The 23,985-nt window shown below is 35.8% G+C and overlaps 1 protein-coding gene across 1 annotated transcript in view; it reads left to right on the forward strand.

The window, feature by feature from the left end:
- The window catches only part of TINAG (tubulointerstitial nephritis antigen), an 84,453-nt gene that overhangs the window by 52,535 nt on the left and 7,933 nt on the right, over nt 1-23,985 (forward strand). Inside the window, exon 10 of the mRNA XM_045498571.1 lies at nt 21,602-21,647. Coding sequence (XP_045354527.1) covers nt 21,602-21,647 — 46 coding nt within the window. The remainder of the gene's footprint in view (nt 1-21,601; nt 21,648-23,985) is intronic.

Raw genomic sequence — 23,985 nt, forward strand, 5'->3', positions numbered from 1 at the left:
GCTTCTTATATTTACTTAAAGCCTTGGCTTAGTATTGACACTAATCACTTCATTCATGCTTCTTTGGCTAGAACTCATTCACATGGCTCCCCCCTGACTGCAAAAGTGGCTGAAGACTGTAAAAAAATTGACAGGAACATTTTAATATCAGAATAAATAGAGTTATATTTTGGAATAGAATTCCAAATTTTCATAAATCTTAAAGAAAAGAAAAAAACAAAGGCACAAATTCTGAGTTTGTGGAGAGCTGATGTCGTCCACATCTGCCAGACCCTCTGTGATTTTGCGTTCTGTTTTCAGAAAATATTCATTGAAAAATTTTGAGAATCACTGCTTCATTTTGAATAAATTAATACATGTATTTGGTACCAACTTTACCCATAATCACTAAAGTAGTACTATTGCATAACCCTCATACTTAAAAATCTTTATGAGATGAGAATTATTCTATTCTACCAGAAGTCAGAGACAGAATGTTAAAACAAAACAAAACAAAACAAAACTTTCAGTTCCTTTTGGCTTCAATAAGAATATCCTACCAATACTACAAGGAAAGTCCAGTGCCAAGATTCATTCGATGTATTTTTACCACATAGGTTTTCTGAAGCAATTGCTATATTTTATTTTACTAAAACTTCTCTCTTTTTTTAAGTTTTTATTTTTTAAGTAATCTCTACACCCGATGTGAGGCTCGAACTTAAAACCCCAATATCAAGAGTCTCATGGTCTACTGACTGAGCCAGCCAGGTGCCCCATTACTAAAAATTTTCTTAGGATAAAAATAAATGTATCTTTTTTTCCTAACCTCACTTACTTTGATCACACATATTTAATCTGTACATAAAGACTTCTGCTTGATTTTTCAACAAGAAACTTTTTTTAAATCTGTAATATGTGTCAGGTGCCGTGTTAACGGCATTAAGAATACAAATACCAATTATATACTGCCCTGTCCTCAAGTAAATTGAGAGATAAAGAGAGAGGAGAGAGAAGCAGGTGCTAACACACAGTGTCTTAAGTGTAGAGATGGAAATAGGATAGGAATTTATATTGAGTAGTGAGGATGTGCATCATATAGGAAGGCTCATAGCTCCCAATTCAGAGGCCAGAGAAGACTCCCTGGAAGAGGTAGCTCCTTCTGTAGAGCAAGTGGGGGTTACTAAAAGTATATGGGAAGGGAAGATCATGTTTCAGGAAAAGTAGGTAGCAAATGCATAATCTCACAGTGAGAATATTTAAGGAATTGGAAGGACTTTAATATGGGTTGGGTGTAGGACAAGGAGGAATCCAGTAAAAATATAAGACTAAAATGTAGCCAAATGAGAGGGGCATTCTATTTAACCATAAATTTTCTTGGGGCACCTGGGCGGCTCAGTTGGCTAAGCATCCGACTCTTGATTTCAGCTTAGTTCATGATCTCATGGTCCATGGATTCGAGGTCCGCGTCTGGCTCTATGCTGACAGCATGGAGCCTGCTTGGGATTTTGGCTGTCTCCTTCTCCTCTACCCCTCCCCTGCTTGTTCTCTCTCTCACCCTCAAAATAAATAAAAATAAACTTTAGGAAAAAAAATCATAAAGTTTCTTACTTATCCCAAGAAGCCCAGCCTGGCTCTGACTGCTTCACCCTCTGAGTTTGTTTCACATTTCACCATTATCTCTATGTTAATTTACGTGTCTTTTCAGTTTCAGCAATATTGCTTCCTTTACAATAAAATTTCCCAAAAGTGTCTATGTGACATCTCTACACCCCATATCCTGTGAAATGGTGTTCCCAGTACAGAGACTAAGATAAGTTTTTCACATTTACAAACAGTTCAGTTTAGCATCCTAGTTCTGAGTCATTCTACTCTGAGATGAGATAGATTTGAGAGCAGCAACGCCAGAGAAAAGAAATGGGATTTCAATGGGATTTAAAACAGGGTTTAAAAAGGAAAAGTAATCTTTCTTTCTTTGCACTCTATGGCCAAGCTGAGCTCTAGGAAATACATATATGCACTTGGCTGACCTTCAAGTGTTTACAGTCTAGTGGTGGAGACATTCCTGTAACCATAAGTTATTGGTTATGCACCTGTAAGTGCACTGGTTCTGAAATGAATGGAACAGGAAAGTATAGAGGAGCACAGAGGAAGGGAGCCTCACCCAGGGGGATGCAGGTTCATTGGAGATAGCACAAGTGAGGAGCAGAGTGGGAAATGACCCTAAAATAAAAGTGAATAAATAAATTATTCCTTTGCATTTCCCTGTGAACTCTTTACTCTTGCCCCTTATTCATTTTTTCTAATAGTCTTAATTTTTTTAAATCTGAATGTGTATGAGCTCGTCATGCATTGAAAGCATCTATCCTTTTACATTATTGACTAAACTCAGGTTTATTGTTGGCTTTTAGAAACTTATATTTAATGGTTTTGACCTGGACAATACTTTTAGCTTTTATTCTACCCCTTTAAAGTTTTATTTTTAGGGGAGCCTGGGTGGCTCAGTCGGTTGGGCATCCGACTTCAGCTCAGGTCATGATCTCACAGTTTGTGAGTTTGAGCCCCGCGTCAGGCTCTGTGCTGACAGCTCAGAGCCTGGAGCCTGCTTCGGATTCTATGTCTCCTTCTCTCTCTGCCCCTCCCCAACTTGTGCTCCGTCTCTCTATGTCTCTCAAAAAATAAATAAATGTAAAAGAAAAAAAAATTTTAAATGATTTTTAAATTAATTAAGTGAAAAACATACCTGAAAGATATTTAGGTAAATGATGTATGGTGACGATTTAATTTTTTCTCCTCCAAACTCTGAGCTAAAAATATCAAGGCCATGTAATGAACTACCCACTTCTTCTTTACTCTTTATAATGTATTTTTATTGGTTATCAAATTCTTATATAAATTGCTTATATAGGTTGTGCTGTTCAAAATACTCACCTTCTATTATTCAACATCTACCAGTTTATTTTAATACCAGATGGTGTTTGCATTGCTTCATTGATCTCATTTTTTCAATATTTACCCAGTTATTTTTCCTGTTTATTTTTTACAATGAGATAAAAAAAAAAAAACTTCAGAGCATCTTAAATTAGAACTTGTTTTATTTATAAAGAATATAGCATAGGTTTGCTTGTTTTTACTTTTTAAAGGCTATTATTAAGAACCCTGTATTTATTTTTCTTTAGGGAAATGCTATTCTTCAAGAATTTTGTTTTTATAATATTCCTTTTTTCTCTTCTATATTTCCTGAGATTTTCATATATTTCATAAATGCAACTTTCAGAGATGAGGCTATTTGGCTACTAAGCTGTTATTCTATTTCACTTATATTCCCCAGGTTGAATTATTTATTAAAAGTTTATTTTGAAAGAGAAGGAGAGGGAAAAGGAGAGGGGGAGCGAGAGAGAGACAGAAAGAGAGAGACAGAGAGAGAGAGAGAGAGAGCGCACAAGTGGGGGAAGAACATAGAGAGAGAGGGAAAGAGAGAATCCCAAGCAGGCTCCGTGCTATCAGCACAAAGCCCAATGCAGGCTCTAACTCATGAACCATGAGATCATGACCTGAGCCAATATCAGGAGTCAGGTGCTAAACTGACTGAGCCACCCGGGCGCCCCTTAAGTATTTCAATAGTACATAAGGTTAAAAATAAAAGAAATGTTAAAATAATAATTTGATTAAACTGACTAAAGAATTTACTAATTTCCAAATTTAAATATTTTGTCCATCTAAGATCTATAAAAGACCATGGATTTTATATACAAAATAACCTAATGTAAAAGAAGAGGACATAGGGATATAGATTTTCCAGAGATTACATGCTGGTTAGCTGCAGAACCAACTCTGAGTTCAAGCCACTTCAATACTAATCTTCTTTGATAAACTACTGGGACACAGCATAGTGTTAAGAGTATGTGTGTTGAAGTCAGGCACATCTGAATCGTAGGACTGACATTTGTTTAGCTGTATTTAGCCTTTTAGAAGCTGAGGATAAAAGGGTGTTTGTGAGGAATAAATGAGACGTGGATACAATATTTGTACGCTTGGTATCTGAAAGCATTTAATAAATGTTAACTACTATTAGTGAATAATATCAAAGGTAGGAATCATTTGGGCTATATTTGTAAATGGATATATATATTGTAATGACTTTTTAAATTTGCTATACTTTGCCCCAACTCTATAACATTTTGAAATAGGTTAAAATTTTTATATTTTTATTAAAAAATTTTTCTTAATGTTTATTTATTTTTGACAGACAGAGAGAGACAGAGAAGGAGCAGGGGAGGGGCAGAAAGAGAGAAAGACACAGAATCCAAAGCAGGCTGCAGGCTCTAAGCTGTCAGCATAAAGTCTGACGTGGGGCTCAAACTCACCAGCTGTGAAATCATGACCTGAGCTGAAGTCAGATGCTTAACCAATTGAGCCACCCAGGCACCCCTGAAATAGGTTAAAATCTTTAAGTGACACTCTCAAATTATGTTATTCAGATTCCTCCCTTGTGAATGAAAGATGAACTTCTCATCTGAGAAATTTACCTGATTATATTGAAAATAAAACCATCATGCACATAATAATCAAGTGAAATCATCTAAAAAGTTCTTTAAAAATTGACTCAATGTTCCTTTTCTAATGCTTTCAAAAATGTTAAATTTATGCATTATAATATAGTTATAACCTTGCGCAAGTTTATTTCAAGATTTCTCAAGCAAAGCCACGATTGCTATTTCTTTTTAAAGTTTATTTGTTTATTATTTATTTATTTTATTTTATTATTATTATTTTTTTTTTTGAGAGAGAGAGAGAGAATGTGAGCAGGAAAGGGGCAGAGACAGAGAGAGAGCAAGAGAATCCCAACATGGGGCTTGATCTCACAAACTGTGAGATTATGACCTCAGCCAAAATCGAGAGCTGGAGGCTTAACCCACTGGGCCACCCAGGCTCCTCCCAATTGCTACTTGGTAATTGACTTCAGAATGAATTTTGCTGGGGAATGGAATGTGGAATTACATTGTGCAATTTGATGTTTTCCAAAATCTGGATGAATTTCATTGAAAATATTAGCTTCAGTGATACTACTTGGTTTCTATAAATACTTTTACTTTCCTAAAAGTATCTATAAATACTTTTACTTTCCTAAAAGATACAAAAATTTTAGAGAAAATTAGGTAAAATATCTTTTATGTGTTAGAAATATAATTGGAGTTTTCTTGGGTTCTAGCAAAGACATCTGATTAAATACTATTCCTTGATTTTCTTGGGGGAAACCTGGGCAGAACATGGATTTACATTTTTTGAATAACAGTTAAAAACCCTTGATTTTTGTGTGAAAAAAAGATTATATTAGGTAATAGAGAAAACTAGTGAAATTTGGAAAGGAAATTAGCTTTGGTGCACTGATAGGTACAGAAATTATTCTATTGTGCACATCAAACTCACTCAAAAAAAAATCTTATTTCATGTATATTAAATTGTCCAGGATTTTGAGAACTCTCTAGCTTGGATAGAGGACTCACCATTTTTTATTTCCTTTAAATTAAATACTTCTGAAGTTAAATCTTTATGTGTTGGTTCTTGAATAAAGATCAGGGTTTTTTTTTTGTTTTGTTTTGTTTTGTCTTGTTTTGTTTTATTTTGTTTTGTTTTGTTTTGTTTTTGTTTTTAAAGCCAGGAAGCATCTTTCTATCCTGAGTTTTAAAAGTTTTGGTTAGGGGTGCCTGACTGGCTCAGCCTGTAGAGCATACAATTCTTGATCTCAGGGTCCTGAGTTTAAGCCCTATATTGGGTTAGAGATTACTTTTAAAAAAATAAATAAATAAAGAGTTTTGATCATAATGAGTTTTATTTTTTTTTTTATTTTTTTTTTTTTTTTATTTTTTTTTTTCAACGTTTATTTATTTTTGGGACAGAGAGAGACAGAGCATGAACGGGGGAGGGGCAGAGAGAGAGGGAGACACAGAATCGGAAACAGGCTCCAGGCTCTGAGCCATCAGCCCAGAGCCTGACGCGGGGCTTGAACTCACAGACCGCGAGATCGTGACCTGGCTCAAGTCGGACGCTTAACCGACTGCGCCACCCAGGCGCCCCTATTAACAATTTCTAATATGTTTTTAAAACTCATTATGATAGGGGCGCCTGGGTGGCGCAGTCGGTTAAGCGTCCGACTTCAGCCAGGTCACGATCTCGCAGCCCGTGAGTTCGAGCCCCGCGTCAGGCTCTGGGCTGATGGCTCAGAGCCTGGAGCCTGTTTCCGATTCTGTGTCTCCCTCTCTCTCTGCCCCTCCCCCGTTCATGCTCTGTCTCTCTCTGTCCCAAAAATAAATAAACGTTGAAAAAAAAAAAAAAAAAAAAAGAAATTGTTAATATATGTTGAGATAAGTGAATGCTTTTCAATAGATATAATGTTATATTCTATCAATGAATTTATGAAGTTAACCAGTTATATTTCTAGAATTTATTCTAGAATGCTCATAGGCTTTATACACCAATGTGCATGATTTGTTAGCATTTTATTTCAAGTTTTACAGTTTTAGTTATCAAGAAACCAAAAATAAAGTTTGTTTTATATTATCGCCTTTTCAGATTTTGGTAACATTACCATAGTCTCATAAAATAAATTGGATAATTTTCAGCAACTTGCAAATTTCTGGAGATAAATATAAGGAAACTTTTCCTTAAAACTATCTGATTCTAAACCTATTTGGGGGGTAATAATTATTTTATATCTTTACTAGTGTATCTTACATTCATTTACTTAATCTGGCTTTCAACTCTTTGATTAAATTGATATTTTTCCATAAAATTAACTCTTTGAGTTTGGTGAATTGATTATCATAATATTATGCTGGCAAAATAGTTATAGTTGTTGCTAACTCTTTTGTGTAGTGTTTAAATTATTGGCCCTGTTCTAATGTTTCACATACATGAAATCAACAGCATAATCCTACCCTCTATACAGTAAAAAATATTCTCAAAAGATGTATAACTAAAAAAGCATTTTAATAACAAGATTCTGATATTTTGGCTCGAAAACAGTGGATTATATTTATGTTTATATTTACTTATATAATATATATAGAGCTTACTATATATGTTTATGCTTTTTTTCAGAAAGTTATTATATGGAATTCTTAAAATAAAATTATACACAAAGTTGAATCATTCAAGTGTGAAGAAAAAGATAATAAAGGAGAAGTTACCCAATTTCATAAAGTGTGAAATCAAAACCAACAAATTTTTTTAAGTAACAGAATTAAATATTAATCTTATAAAAATGGAGTCCTCAACCATCAAATTTATATAAAGTAAAAAGCATAATAAATTATCAGGATAACTGTCATAAAATACTTGCTGAGGAAAACAACAATATTTGCTGAACTTCTGGTGTCTTCTTTCAAGATACCATGGAGCATTGTGTGAAGTTTTATCAAGTGAACACTTTATACCTTTATTTTATTTTGCCTGAAGAGTCAGTTCTGACTCACCATAACCTTAGACTCACGTGTGAAATATGCTATTGAAACTAGTTTCCTTGCCTTACCTGCTTTCCTTTTAACTTGTTCATAATACTTACACTTTATTTATCTTGTTACCCATATATCTCATATGTACCCATATGTCCCCATATGTCTTGTTACCCATATGTCTCAACGTGACATGTCTCTGCTCATGTCATCAGTGCATAAAAGCCAAATTTTCTTTCAATCCACTGAGAATACAAATTCAATTGCATAAGAGAGTTCTCTTAGTTAATAATTTTTCTGAGGTATTGTCTTTTTTCTAAGAGCATAGGATAATGTTTTATATACCATCAATATGTGTTTGCTCTCACGTAATTTTTCCCTTTTACCTTCTCCATGAACTAAAAGAAATCTATCCAAACTCTGTGGTTGCCAACAGACAGGGTCGTAGGTCACTCTTCGCCTCACTCACTATCTTGGTCTCTGGTACAATCCCCAGTCTATATTCTGAATTGAAGTACAGGTTGACATGTGCAGCTCCTTGCTCCATTGTTGTGTTATGTTGACGCTTCTGCTCAAGCTGTACCGCACCAATATGGGACATGGTGCTAAGTGCCTATCGGTGTTCATCACTAGTGGATAAATGTTCCTGCTCTACAGCCAATTATTACACTTTCTTTTAAGGATTATGTTGCCTCAAATGTTTTGCTTCGCTATCTCCTCTTAGTCACCATCCTTATGTCTTTTGGGAATTTCTAGGAATGGCCTAGGATAAACACAAATACGGATAATGCAGTTGAAAGACAAGTCTTTACATACACAAGTAGGTATAAAACAAAGATTGCAGAGCCTTGTAGTTATGGTTAGACTTTTGAACCTCACCCGAAGCTTTAGAGAAGTTATTTTCAAGGGCTTTCGACAGGAAAATTCCAAAATTTGCATTTTTAAAAAAGGTCACTATATGTGATGCTTAGAGGATGAACTTATGGGGTTGAAGGTGAAACAGGAAGATCATTTAGGAAATTAATGTCAGAAGCTCTGATCAAGAAATAATGGTAGCTTGGACTGGGTTGGTAGTTGTAAATATGAATCAATGAGTGAGGTATATCTTTTTTGTACAATTGGCAAGACTTGGTAATTTGTTGAAATGGATGTTGATTGGAGAGGTAGGTGTCACAAACAAGTCCCAAGTAACCTTCAAGAGGAAGAGGTTACACAGATGCTCCATTTATTGGAAACAGAAGAAGGATCAAGAATTCAACTTAGATTACTGAATTCGAGATTTCTGGAGACATTGAAATGGAAAGGTGAAATAAGCAATGACGTGTATTTCTGGAGTGAAACCATAGATTTTATGAACCCATAGAAAAGCCATTGAAAATGACTAGCATTTAGATGGTAGCTGAAACCGTGGGAAGGGATAGAAGGGTTGCAGATCAAAACCTGAGTAACTCCAGTATTTCAAGGTGAAATAGAGAAGGAGGGGCTAGTCAAGGAGACTAGGCAGAAATCATGAGATGGGGGACCAAGCTAGCTATCAAACACACCTGGAGAAGAGAATGTTCCAAGAAGGCAGGAATGGTTAATAGTATAAAATGTTGTTTAGAGGTTACAGAAAACAGATACTCAAAATGTTGTTTAGAGGTTACAGAAAACAGATACTGAAAAATGCCCTTTGGGCTTGGTGATATCATAGTCTTCAGAAAAAGAAAGAATAAATAGCGGTTGGTTATTCTTGCTAAATCTTTGCATTTGTGTCCATGATTATAATTGCAGGTGCAAATCACATTAAAATATTTTTGATCTCCATCTTAAGTCCTGCCAGATTTGACTTCTCCTACGTGGGTTTACTTAGCATTCATATATGGCTTTTTTTAATTGTATGTGAATTAAACTTGATGATAAAAACCCCTAATTAGTTAAGATTATACAAAGGCTAAAAGAATCCTTTGGCTATTATATTGAATGGCTTCCAAGAATATTTTAACTTTTTGAAAAAAAGTGTAATTATTTAAATTACTTAAAAATGCCTCCCACATGGATTCTTTTTTTTTTAAGTTTTTTTATAAATCATTTTAATGTTTATTTTTGAGAGAGAGACAGAGACACAGAGCAAGCAAGGGAGGGACAAAAAGAGAGGGATACACAGAATCCAAAACAGGCTTCCAGGCTCTGTGCTGTCAGCACAGAGCCCAAAGTGGGGCTCGAATTCACCAACTGCAAGATCGTTACTGGAGCCAAAGTCGGGTGCTTTATCAACTGAGCCACCCAGGTGCCCCTCCCACATTGATTCTTAACTGAACATTTATATCAATTTTATTGTGCAATGATTATTTACTAGACACCTGGCTAGATGCTGAGGATAATGATATGAATAACATGAAGAGCCTTAATAAGTAAAATAAAAATAAGACCTACTAATTTGGTGCAACTATGAAAACTATCAATCAATCATTCAAAAATACCACTGGGAGGTTCTGTAGAGAGGGATCTGGGGATGGTGAAACTGATAAATGAGTTTTATTTTTCTTCTATTTTCAGTCCTGATTGAACCGTGTTGCCTTTGTATGTCAGTACTGAATCAAAGTGACAGAACTGTTTGTGCTCCATTTGTTTTCTCTTGTTTGACATTGGTGTCTCATTGATTTGACATCTCAAACACTGACCAGGTCCATTCTACTCTATAACTGCTATTACTACAAACTGACCTTTTATAAAACAAAACAATAGTAGCCAAAAAAAAAAAAAAAAGCCCAATTCTTATTTAGGTGCAGGCATGGTAGGAGCATTGTTTTAAAAAGAATTCTTAGAGGGGCGCCTGGGTGGCTCAGTTTGTTAAGCGTGGGACTTCAGCTAAGGTTATGATCTCACGGTTCATGAATTCCAGCCCTGTGTTGCACTCTGTGAGGACAGCTCAGAGCCTGCTTCAGATTCTGTGTCTCCCTCTCTCTCTACCCCTCCACAGCTTGCACTCAGTCTCTCTCTTTCTCTCTCAAAAATAAATAAATGTAAATAAAATAAAATAAAATAAAATAAAATAAAATAAAATAAAATAAATTCTTAGAAAGCTCATTTGACATACATAAGAACATGGTTTATAAAACATATATAATAGGGGTGCTGGGGTGGCTCAGTCAGTTAAGCTCCAAGTCAGGATCAGGTTGTGATCTCATGGTTTGTGAGTTCAAGTCTTACATCAGGCTCTGTGCTGACAGCTCAGAGCCTGGAGTCTGCTTCAGATTCTGTCTCCCTCTCTCTCTGCCTGACCCCTGCTCATGCTCTGTCTCTCTCCTTCAAAAATAAATAAACACTAAAAAAAAATAAAACATATATTACATTGTATATGTACACACACACACACACACACACACACACACATACACACACCCATACTCACATATACACATAAAGGTCTCTAAAATCATTTTTGCTTCAGTACAGTTTGTGGGGGTAATGCTACAGAGCATAAAGAACTGTGTTTTGGAGTCAAGTTTAGATACAAATGCTAATGCTGTCCTTCTCTTTGGGTGATATCTGGCAAGTTACTTAATCTCTATACATCTGTTTGCTCATCGATTACATTGGACAATAATTTAATCAGAAGACAGGATTAAATATGACACAGCCTGTGTGCCACCTAGTCGACTACTCACTTCATACTTTGTTTAATTTTTTTTAAGTTCATACTTTTCTTTTTTTTATTACTCTGAACCTGTTTTCAGAGTTATTTTTAGAAACTATAATTTGGAGCTGATTTAAGTATGGCATTAATGAGTACTTGTCTATGATATACCCCTTTACACTTATTATTTCAATTTATTATCAAGAAAATTTTTTTGATCCAGTTTACTTGGGGAACACAAGTAGGTGAATAAGGATGAGATGGGAAGGAGAAATGTGATTGTAAGAGCAAATGATTAATTTCTTTGGTAAATGTGATAAAAGTGTCATGGCCTTAGATAATATGATTGTTTTTGTACCAAGAAGGTCATATAAGTAGTAGGAGTTTGGTCACAGACCCTTTAACTCTACTGGATTGTGTAAAATCAGCATGCTTGGAAAGAATAATTTCTTTGTTGGTCAACATGAAGGAAAGACAGTACATAAACAAATGGTTCCATTGAGGGAAATGATTATAGGCAATTTATTAGATTTATGAAGAACTGGGGCAATGGGTTATGCCAAGGCTGAGAAGGGCTTTTAGTAATCGGGAAAGTATACTTTACTTCTTGGTGAATGAGTGTTAATGTCTGCGGATACTTCGAGCTTGGGGGGCCTACGTGATGGCATTTTACTAGCCCCCAGTAGAGTGCTTCCTTCTAAATTTAGCTTCAATTCTTTTTTGTGATTTTGTTTTATAAACTAATACCTTCTTTGGTAGGTGTTCCCCTACAAATTTCAAATGTGACAGAATTTACATGGAGGTTAAGTAAAATAAATGTTTATGGATTTCTAGAGATGTGTGGTGGGGGAGGGGATATCAGGAATAGGAAGTACAGTGGCTTCTGACTTCTTTCTGTCAGTTGGAGTATGGAACAGTTGTTCCTTGAAACAGAGAGCACTTTCAGGGTAATCACTGTAATTTTTAGAAAGCAAATTATTAAACGCTTACCTCTTCAGAATCTAGGATCAAGATTTTATCCTGTGTTCCAGGAATATGATACATATGACAATTCTGATGAATGAATGGATTGGCAGGTTTTGTTAAAAGGCATGTGTTGCTATGGCAATTTACAATGTCTTCTCTAAACAGAAACATGTAGGATATAACAGACTACTTTAGTAAGACTAAAAAGAAAGTCAGGCCAAGTCTACATTACAATAAAAAGGGAAAGGTTGCAGAAATATAAATTTAAATATAAATTTCTGAATGAATACTACTTGTGATATCAAGTGACAGCTTTGATGATTTATTTTGAGCCTCAAATGAATGCAGTAAATATTATTTTCCATCCCCATTATTGTTATGATTATATTCATTAAATTTCAGGATACAAGTGAGATGGTTGGGTATGATGAACACAACATTGACTGGAACATTGTTATAATGGCCAAACTGTTCTTTGTGCCTGCAACCCTATACTTTTCCATTTTAATCTATCTTTATTCACCATCACCAGTTTTACCTTTTTATGGTTGTTTGTTTACAGTCTTCCTCCTTCCAAACCTTTCGTGATACCTCTTTGAATGCGCACAGAATTGCTCTAGGCGTTATTTCATGCTCTTTTCTCAGGCCTGTCCTCCTTTTCTCTTGGCATTATCTACAAGCTATTCAAGGCCTGTATGCCTTCTCTCATTTCAACTGTAAATGATTCCACCCATTTCTGTCTTCTGCTAGTTCTATTGTTTACTGCTTGTGTTATTAGTTGTGCTTGTACCAATTTATTCACTTACCGTATAGTTTGAAATGTTACTTAACCTCCTTGAGGCTTAGTTACTTTACCTATGAAGCAAAGAAATTGGAGTGGAGGGGCACCTGGATGGCTCAGTTGGTGAAGTGTCTAACTCTTGATTTCGGCTCAGGTCATGATCTCTGGTTTGTGGGATTGAGCCCCATGCCCAGCTCCACACTGACAGCAGGGAGCCTGCTTGCGATTCTCTCTCTCTCCCTCTCTCTCTGCCTCTCTCTCTCTCTCTGTCTCTCAAATTAAATGCATAAAGTTTAAAAAAAAAGAAATTGGAGGAGAGTCAGATTAATTCTTTGTGCCTTTTGGTCTTGACAACTCAACTCTGCCATTAGCTCACAGAGATAATATGTAAATAAATGAGCTTTATTTTTCCCATAAAACTTTATTTATGAAACAGGCAGTGGGTCAAATTTAGCTTGAGTCATAGCCTGGATTATACTATAATCTCCGAGTCTCCTTAAGTGCTGAGATTTTATGAGAAGATCAACCATTTCTATTCCTAACATCAAAGGACTGAAGTTTTCCCTAGAAGTATATCTTCATAAGATACTACCCTAGTTAATTGTCATTGTTGATGATGGATAGTTTTGATCTTGTACTCTCTCTCCTAAGTACATTTCACATGATTGTGAACATCTTTACCTGTATCCTGTCAATATATTATATACAGGGCTTTCGTTCTTTTAGTACCCCAGCATACCATTATAACTAGAGCATATCTGGGCACAACTGTGTTGTTATTTTCTTCTATACTCCTTTTTATAGGTCAAATTATGTGTGGTATTATACTTACAATATTTTCACTTCCTGAAATATCAGGATAGGATAGGATAGGCAATATATCAGCAACTCAGTAAATAGTATGAGTAAAATGATTAATTAATATTAGGAATACACAATCATCTCTGACATTTTCATGCAAGAAATATTTGATTTTTCACAAATCTCCATCTGCTTCTCCAAACTATGACAAAATTGGTAGTCCCTTGGCAGAACATATCAATAAAAGTATCTGATCTTAGATTGAGTAAACCTGACTTGATTTAATTTTGCTTCAGTGGAAAATGAAGGGAGATGGGGAATGCCCTCATCTGATTTTGCTTTCCCGTACAATCTATTTTGTTTCATCTTTGAGCTAGCATTAATTAGTACCCCCTAAAGCTCTCTATCTTGTTCAACATTGCTATACTCACTAGGCCTGAGTATTTTTCTGAATGAAGTTACAAAGTGTCTCTGGTAGAACATTCATAAGGCAATAAAAGTCTGCTTATCTTTGCCTCATTCTTACTGTACTAATCTTCCAAATGTTTGTGTAAAGGGAGCTGAGAGTCTATCTATCTACAATCTCACCTTTAAAAACAAAATTCTATATCCAGAGTAGTCATATCATTGTTACTGGTTTGAGGCTCATCTGGTGTTTTTTTTTTTTACTTATATCCTATCTGCCTTTCATTTCCTTAATAAGAAGGGTTCCATATCAGGCTCTCTTATATATTTGTTCCCTGTTTTCCTCCTAAATTTCCTGTTCTAGTAAGATGTACTGCATAAGATTTCTTTACACATTCACTGTCCAAAACTTTCTTTTTTATCTGTGTGGATCTATAATCACTAATACAGAATTGGTCTGCCCAGAAAACATGAATTTGAATTCCTATTGTCAGTCTACTGGGCCCAGAATAGACTGGGCTGGGATCCCAGAAGTGGTAAATTGTCAGATGCATTGCAACATTTCGGTCTAGATGATTCTGCTACAGTGTATTACACCTACCATCAATTTAAAATAAAACTTTTTTTTTTCCTTGTAACTCCAGATTCTTAGATGAATGTTAGATCTGCTTTAAACAACTTGATTCTTGAACAGAGGTGATCTTGACATGTGAGTTAAGAGATAATATTCTCAGAGAAGAATTCCACAATCTTTAGAAAGGCTCTTTCACAATTTCTTTATATAGTAAGTTTTCCTTGGTTCTTACAGTATTTAACCTGTCAGAAACCCTGAAAAGTCATGCATTTAAAGGTTAATATGCAGAATCACTGTAAGTAGAGAGAACTCAAAGGTAGATGAAGCCATTCTGTAATTACAGTCTTCGGCAATGACATGTTGACCTGATCATCAGGAACACATCTCTGTGCATTGTGAAGTGCACACATAACACCACTTTGGATGCACCTGTTCATTCAACATTGAAATCCTACAGTTAATCTCGACTCTTTCTTCTCCCTTTCTATCAATATGAACTGGCCAACAAATTCCATCACGTTTTTAAAGTTTTTGTTTAAATTCTAGTTAGTTAACACACAGTGTACTATTATTTTCAGGTGTACAATTCAGTGATTCATCACTTACCTACAACACCCGGTGCTCGTCACAAGTGCCCTCCTTAATCCCCATCACCTATTTAATCTACCCTCCCCCACAACCCTGGCCCACCTCCCCATCTGTTTCTTCCCTATAGCTAAGAGTCTTGGTTTGCTTCTCTACTTTTTACCCCTATGTTCGTTTGTTTTGTTTCCTCAATTCCACATATGAGTGAAATCCTATGGTATTTGTCTTTCTCTGACTGACTTGTTTCACTTAGCATAATACTATCCACCACTTTTATCTCCAAAATAGCTCTTGAATATGTGTCCTCCTGTTCATTCAATTGACTTCAATTCACTTGCTGCCAGTGTAGTTCAATTCACTTGCTCAACAAATATGTATTTAGGGTTGACTCTGAATGTCAGTCACTGTTCTAGGTGTGGAGATACAGGTGTTAAAAGAATGAACAATATTTCATTTATGGGCCTTACATTCTCATTCAGAATTTCATTATATCTTGCATTAATGACCAACATTCATCTAATGCTACCTTCCTTCCTCTGGAATCTATCTCCCATGCTAACACCACAGTTGTCTCTCTGAAAGACTATCTGGATAATGTCATTACCAAATTAGAACGACTCTTGGCCCCAACTTTATAAATGCTAAGGTTGGTGGTTATGAGTTCTCATGATGGCCTGAGCTAAATGTGCTTTCCTAACTTGATTTCCAGCTGCTCCCTTCACTGTTCTCCAGTCCCACAGGACTAAGTACTGCTCTTAGAATAGGCTAAGATGAAGTTTTACTGGCTCTTGGTTGACTTTGCACTTACTGTGCCTAAAACTCTACACTTCCATTTGTACCTCAAGAATTTCTACTCAGTTCTGTGAAGGGAGCTGTCTTTGCCTTCTGCAGACAGCTAATTTCTATGTCTGCAACCGACAGAAAAATAAAAATAAAACATGCTTTTATAAAAGCAGCAGTTATGGATTCAAATGAATTTTGGGTTCAAATTATTTTCTACTTATGTTTCATCTGCCTCCCATTAGATATATTTCTCATTCCATACTGGAAGCCAATAGGTCTCAGACATCCTCAGGGAACGTGGTATGACAGCAGCCCGGATTTTTTCAAAACAAGCATTTTCCCAGGTGTCACTCAATTTTTAGAGAAAAGAAGTATCAATGGGTCTTAAATAATTGAAACAATCACTCTCATTAGATTGTCAGCTTCTTGAAGGCAACAGATATATCTTCTTTGTACTACACAATAGTTTGCTGAATAAAGGCAGAAATAAATGGATGAAGTACACAAGACACCCTGTGCTTTTTTTTTTTTTGAAAGAGATATTATGGGAATATACATATTACTTTAAGAAATTTGTACCTTCGGCTCTCTTAGTTACCATATCCAATATGACCACCACTGAATGGTCATAAAATCAACCAAACAAAAAAATCAACCAAAACCAAGGGACAAACAACAGCAACAGCAACAGCAACAGCAACAGCAACACTATGATTTAAAATCCTATTCAAAGTAGTTATAGTAGTTATTCAGATCCAATAATTTTAGTATCTAGAAATAGCTTAAAATATGGTTTTCAGAAAATGTAGTATTGATTAGCACAGTTATCTGAAAAGAACAAAATCCTTGTTAAAGAGAACATGTATAATGAAATTCATAACATTAGTACCTGAGCGATACAAAATTTTACATCATTCTTTAATGGGTTTTAAGTTTCACTCCACAGAATTTATGGTCTCTCCAGAAAGACTCTTGATATTAGGCAAAAAGTAGTATTTCCAGAGCTATCTAAAAGTGGGCAAATAAGATGAATACAACAGGAAGAGCTTAAATGATCACATGCTTGAAGTGAGAAATGTAAACACAGACTCACCATCCATTCTCAGGCATCCTCAACAAATGCAGTACAATAGTTGCCCAGATTTTTCTCAATAGTAGCATTTTTCCAGATGTCACTAAAGTTTGTGAGAAAAGAAGTATTAATGGGTCTTAAATAATTGGAACAATTTAACTTAATGGGGTAGAAAAATGCAAAAGAACAATCTAAAGTTCATGTGAAGTAGAAGTTTTTGAAGAAAAGCTACTATCAAGATCTTTGAAACTTGTTACCCTATTGTATAATTTGTTTTAAATTAGCAGGGTTAAGGAAACATTCTCAACAGATTAAGGTTATGGTCCTGGTCTAACTAAAATGTTTATGAATAGTCCTTAAAATTAAATTGTATAACTGAATAAAGAAGAGGATAAATAATTTAGAGTCTGTATGAATGTAATGAAGACCCTTATGTCCTCAAAGATAGCCATTGGTTTACAAGAGGATATCTGTGAAAATAAATACTATTTCTAGAAATTTCAGCCTACTGGTATAATGGCAAGCCAAAGTCTAGTACCAGAATTCAGAAATATAACTGTAACTATATACATATACATATATACAGAGAGAAAGAAAGAGAGAGAGGGAGGGAGGGAGGGAGGGAGGGAGAGAGAGAGAGAGAGAGAGAGAGAGAGAGAGAGAGAGAGATCAATGCCCTTCATAGACCAAGAAGAGAGGATCTCTCTCCTATAAATGAACAATATAAGTAGTCTTCTTGCTTTGTATCAATTAACCTTTATTTTTGTTTGGGTAAAGGTTTTAATTACATGAATTTGCTATGATAGCAGTGGGAATTCTCCTAGGGCAAAGTGATCTTTCCCAGCCTTTCAGAGGCCATGAGATATTTAGAAAACAACCCATAGGTGTATTTCTCTGTAATACTCCACTGCGACTTTATGGGTTGATTACCATCTTAGAAACTGTGTAAAAAAGATACAGGCAAGAAAAGATAACTGAAATTTGCAGTGCAAACATTAGGCCCGGTGATGGATGGACCTTGCTTGTCACTTGACATAGAGGCTGTAACATAGGGAACTGTACAATAGCTTCCTTGGTGAGGTGTGATATTTTCTCTTTATCTGAATTTTGCATAATGGTTAGTATCTTTTGTATATAATTTCCTTTCACAAGCATCCTAGTTTCTGAAACTCTGAAAGTCAGCGGCCTTCCTTTCTTCTTCCTCTCTCACCTCTATTTCAAGACTTCATTTTCTTCTCTGTCCATTTTGAGACTGTTTGTAATACTCTGAATGTTGGCATTCTCTCTGAGCTACAAAAGTATTGCAACTAATGCCTGTAAAGTTGTAACAAGCAGTAGTGTTTCCTGAGGTGTATAGCAACCCCAAGACATTGATAGATTTGAAAAACAAGAATTATTACTATTATATCATCGAAAATATTATTTAGATAATCTCAACAAAATGTAGGGAATGTATGAAAAACACGAGCCATTGAACAAAAGTTAAAATAGTCATTTGTATTTCTTAGATGTCTCCAAACTGAGGTAGTTTAACTTGAGTTTAGCCTGGGTGGCTCAGTTAAGCATCCGACTCTTGATTTGTTTGGTGATACTAGAATAAGACAAACAATTACATTCTTAAGTGTCTTCTCCCTTGTGAGAAAATGTTCTGTTTCCTTAAATTTAGTCTCTGATCTGTTGGTAGTGGAATTATGTGTAGTTATTATTTTGCTGAATCTTAACCCCACGTGCAGTTGTCGATTTTCTGTCCCCAGTGTCTCAGTAGTTCTGGGAGTGTGAAGGGACATCTGAAATGGACTAGACAACAAACGCAGTACTCATCTTAGGGCGTATTATTCTTGTGTGTCTTTTTACCTCCCTCTGTCGAGGACTACTTTGTCTTCCCACGCACAGTCGTCAATGCGTTGGAGCCCAAGAAGTTAGAAAGATCTTAGAAAAGGGGAAGGACACATTTGGGGTATTCCCTTCTGAGTGGTATTTAGTGTGTTTTATGCAATATGTAGCTGTAGTGCAGTAACCGTCTCTGGTTTTTAAATTTACCTGAATCCAGTGTGAGAGCTGAGCTTGGACAGATCTGAGTGACAGAGAATTATCCTTTCAATTGTTCCTCCTGCCTTTTTTTTATGTTTCTTTATTTATTTTTGAGAGAGAGAGAGAGCACACGTGAGGGAGGGGCAGAGAGAGAGAGAGGGAGACACAGAATCCAAAGCAGACTCCAGGCTCCCAGCTGTCAGTGTGGGGCCCGAACCATGAGATCACGACTTGAGCCCAAGTAGGACACTTAACTGACTGAGCCACCCAGATGCCCCAACTCCTACTGTTTCTTGATCACGGCTTAATTACTGGATCAAGCTTGTCCTGTCTGGATACCTCTTTTTTGCTTGGGCTTGCTTTCTTAGAAGGCTCTATCTTTCCTCAAACCAAAGCACCCTGAACTTCTCACCATATTTGGTGGAATCTCAGATATGGGATTCCTTTCCTGCCTGTTTTATTTTGGATAGATACATCTTAGATGTCCTCAGATACATCTAATTTTTTCTTGTATTTTATGTAAATAGCTAAAGTAACTAGTAGCCGGAGCACCTGGAAGGAAGTTTGATTGAAGTAAATGCTTTCTGAAATTGTTAGGATAGTTATGATGAATGAGTAGAAAATGGGCAACTTGAAGTTTCAGATATGACCTACTCCTTGAAGTACGGAATGACCTTTGAAGATCTGGAGGCACTTTTGATTTTCACTGGTGATAGCTTTTTTTTTTTTAATTTTTTTTAACGTTTTATTTATTTTTGAGACAGAGAGAGACAGAGCATGAACGGGGGAGGGGCAGAGAGAGAGGGAGACACAGAATCGGAAGCAGGCTCCAGGCTCTGAGCCATCAGCCCAGAGCCCCACGCGGGGCTCGAACTCATGGACCGCAAGATGGTGACCTGAGCTGAAGTCGGACGCCCAACCGACTGAGCCACCCAGGCGCCCCTGGTGATAGCTTTTTATACAAAAGTTACAAGGATGTAAATACAATTTTAAAACTGCAGAATAGGGGCACCTGAGTGGCTCAGTCAGTTAAGCGTCTAACTCTTCAGCTCAGGACATGATCTCATGGTTTGTGAATTCAGACCCTGCATTGGTCTCTGGGCTGATAGTGTGGAGCTTGCTTGAAATTCTGTCTTTCCCTCTCTCTGTGCCCCTCTCCTGCTTGTTCTCTATCTCTCTCTTAAAATAATTAAAAAATTTAAAAAATTAATTTAAAAAAACCCTGCAAAATGTTTTTCAGAATTAAACTAGCTTGAACTTACACATTAAACTGCCCAGAATATTTGAAACCTTAAACTATTCCAGTCTACTATCCCTGTGTGTAGCAGAAAACCAAGAGAGAGATGGGGACCAGGGCAATGACCACTCCTAGCCTCGATCGGAAAAAAAATGAAGAAAAGTTGTTCTTCAGTGTTATCCCAACTTCCACATCATTTTTCCCCTCCTTTTTTTGTGTCAAATGATCTAAATGCATTAATGTATTTTCTTGAATGCCATGATCTCCACCATAAACCTGCCTTCTTAAGGCAATACCTCTGTGCTATGGTGCCATCATTTTATTCTCTACCCTATTAAAAACAGCTTTCTGGCAAATGGACATGTTTAAAATATTTGAATGGATGTGTATCTCTTCCAGATATAGGATACAGGGATTTAACTTTAAGGGACTCTGATGTTGAGATCTGGACTACTAGAGATGGACTGGCAGGGCTGTATGTGGGCAGAATTGTAGTCTCACAATCCATCACAGCACATGAACGTGGTAATCCACATGTTTCCTCCACATAACACTGTTGCTGTTCAGGACATGCTGCAGTTGGGGACTGTATATTTATTAGAGAGAAACATTCATTAGAGAGAAATATAACATGAAGAAGAACATGGGATTTGGAGCCTGTGCTTAACACCTCCCACTTTGTGATATCAGACAATTCTTGTTATGTCATTAGTAGACAGAACATGTTACTAACATCTCCATCACTGGATTTAGTCAAGAGAAAACATGAGATATTTGGGAAGTTTGGATTCTTTGTGGATTGTTACATGCCACACTGAAAATGGACCAGTACTAGGAGTAAAACATTGGCTTTCCATACATACATGTGTGAACAGAAATTCCACATTAGGTACCTACCCATTTTATAAAATAATACACACATATACATATTTCATGAAAAATTCTTTTATTTAGGACATTCATCTGTATTTATATTATGCTTGTTGGCAGTCTTGGAGATTTTTAGTTTATGCCATTTAGAGTAGAGTTTCAGGGAGCTAGATGTGAAGAGGAGACATCTTTAAATACTTTAAAAACCTCCATGCCCCAGTTGTCCTACAGTTTATTTTCTTTGACAAATCAGTATGATTTTAAGCCATTTGGACATAGAGGAGTATATTGTGAGCAAGTAAATAAGGTTATGGTAAAAATGAAAACTATGCAGGCACATTTTTGTAGGACAATGATGGCACTTCCATGGTAAAACAAGGTGGAAACATTTTATCAAAATGCAAATCAAACATTTTTGACCATGTCAATATTTTTTATTATCTGTAGATGGGGCACACTGAAAGGGGCACAAGGACGGAAAGAAAAATTCTGGGTAGGTACCTATTTCCAACTGCATTTCTACTGTGATGTGACTATTTTAGAATCATCTGTGTCTCTACCTCCTGGTTTGTGTTATTTAGTCACTCTAAGTTACAGTGATACTGTTTGTAATAATGGTATTTTCTCCAGCAGAAAATTCTTTATAATCATTTGTATTAAAGTAACAGTTTTCCTCAGTTCCTCTTATTTCACACTATAAAAGAAGAAAAAGTGTTTTTTCTTCAAAGCAAGAATCAACAGGAAAACATTTTGTTTTGTTATCATCCGTGTTAAAGTAATGGCTAGACTTCTATCATGTGTCAGTTTTGTGTTCTCACATTATTTTTGCTATGGATGGTGCCTTTGTAATGTTAGTATCAATATTAGGTATTGATGTAAAGTATACATATTTCCCATAGTGGTAAAGTGCTTTATTTTTGCTTTTGCCAATTATAATAAATACATGTTCCTTCACTGAGAAAGAAACAATGTCTAGTATAAAAATTAATAGAAGGTTACACATAAGAAACATTTTAAAGAGGACTGGAACATATTATCTCAAATATCCAATTAATTACAATGAACTTTGATGAATTGTTCCAGGTCCTTATATTATATGCATTTTAATTTTAATTTCTGCAAAAAGGCAGAAATAGAATGAATAGGTAATGGTAATTATTATGAAATTTGAATTTGAATATATACAGTAGAGGGCATATTATAACTTATAGACCGAAATATTAGGAGTGATAGTCATCAGAGTGACTCATATGTGGTCACCTCTTATATTTGTCTTGTTGACAAATTGAAGTATTTTGCTTTTAAGTAGAATGATGCTTCTTTGTATTTAAACTGAGATTTCTTGGAGCGCCTGGGTGGCTCAGTCAGTTAAGCATCTGACTCTTGATTTCAGTTCAGGTCATGATCTCATGATTGGTGAGTTTGAGCCCTGCATTGGGCTTTGTACTGACAGTGTGGGATTCTGCCTGTGTGGGATTCTCTCTTCCTCTCTCTCTCTCTCTACCCCTCCCCTGCTCTCGCTCACGTGCTCTCTGTCTCAAAATAAATAAACTTAAAATAACCTTAACTTTCTTAAATATCATTATCTTCATGAAAATAAAGTTTGCAGTAGCCAATAATTAACATGAATGCTACATAGTTAAAATTCATAATTTGTGAAAGGGGATATGTTGTTTGAATGCCTACAATTAAGTTTCTATATAGGATTACTACTAAATGAGTTTAAACAGTTATTCAGTTAGCATTTAGCACCTGATACACCTGATAGCTATTTGTGGAGTGAATATGAATGAAAGTGCAAACAAACAAACAAACAAACAACTTTCTGTGACACTCTCACCTTCAACCTCATTATTTCCTCCCTAGAGCCTCATGGATGGTGTACACATACATGCACATGCACGCACACACAGACACACACACACACAGACATACACAAATGTACATATACTCGCTCATTCTCATATATTCAACACATACATGCATGCCATCCTTTTAGACTGCTTTTGTTGCAATTCCTATCAATTCTGAACTTACTACTTATCTAAAATTTTCTAAGAAAACTATTTCATGGGCATAAAATCAGGATTTCTTTCTGCTGTGACTCTTTTAGATAAATTGATTAATATCAGTGGTAGGAATATAAGAATCAAATTTAAAAACTATCATATTTTATTAAATTGAACATTTTAGTTAATATTTTCTCCACCTAACTGTATCCTCATCTTGGGCCAGTATTGTGTCTGCCTTACTAACTACTGTATCCAAAGGACAGAGCAGAGTGACTGGTACATAATGGGTATCTACGCAATGCTTGTTGCTTGACTGAATGAATAACATTGATCTATGCAATCAGGAAAAATTAGTCAGGTCACTAATAGTTTTCATTTTACATAAAAATTAATATTTGGGTTAATTAAAATATGAAATTCTTATTTGGTACTACTGTTTTGCAAGAATTATGAAGGGTCTGAGATGTTATCCTACGTGAATTAAGAAACATGGGTCAGAAGAAAAGAGTACTTTACTGATGCTTACATCCAGATCAGTAGCCAGATGTCACCACATAAGTCCTCACACTTCAGTCTGGCAGTGATAAGAGGCAACAATGTTTTTCCATACAAGTAGCAGCTGATACCTCATAAATGAGGGACAGAGAACAATGGATTTTCTCCATTTATATAGTGGAGACAGGCAACCTCCTCCTTTCCTGCAAGGAACAAAAAAATATATATATATTCTATTAAAATGGGATGGAAAGGGCCCTATGTTCTTACCCTTTCCCTTAGGAATATAAATATGTCTTTGCAAGGGTCAGATAAATACAGATA

Source organism: Leopardus geoffroyi, chromosome B2, assembly GCF_018350155.1.
Source record: "Leopardus geoffroyi isolate Oge1 chromosome B2, O.geoffroyi_Oge1_pat1.0, whole genome shotgun sequence".
In the NCBI taxonomy this organism is placed as follows: domain Eukaryota; kingdom Metazoa; phylum Chordata; class Mammalia; order Carnivora; family Felidae; genus Leopardus; species Leopardus geoffroyi.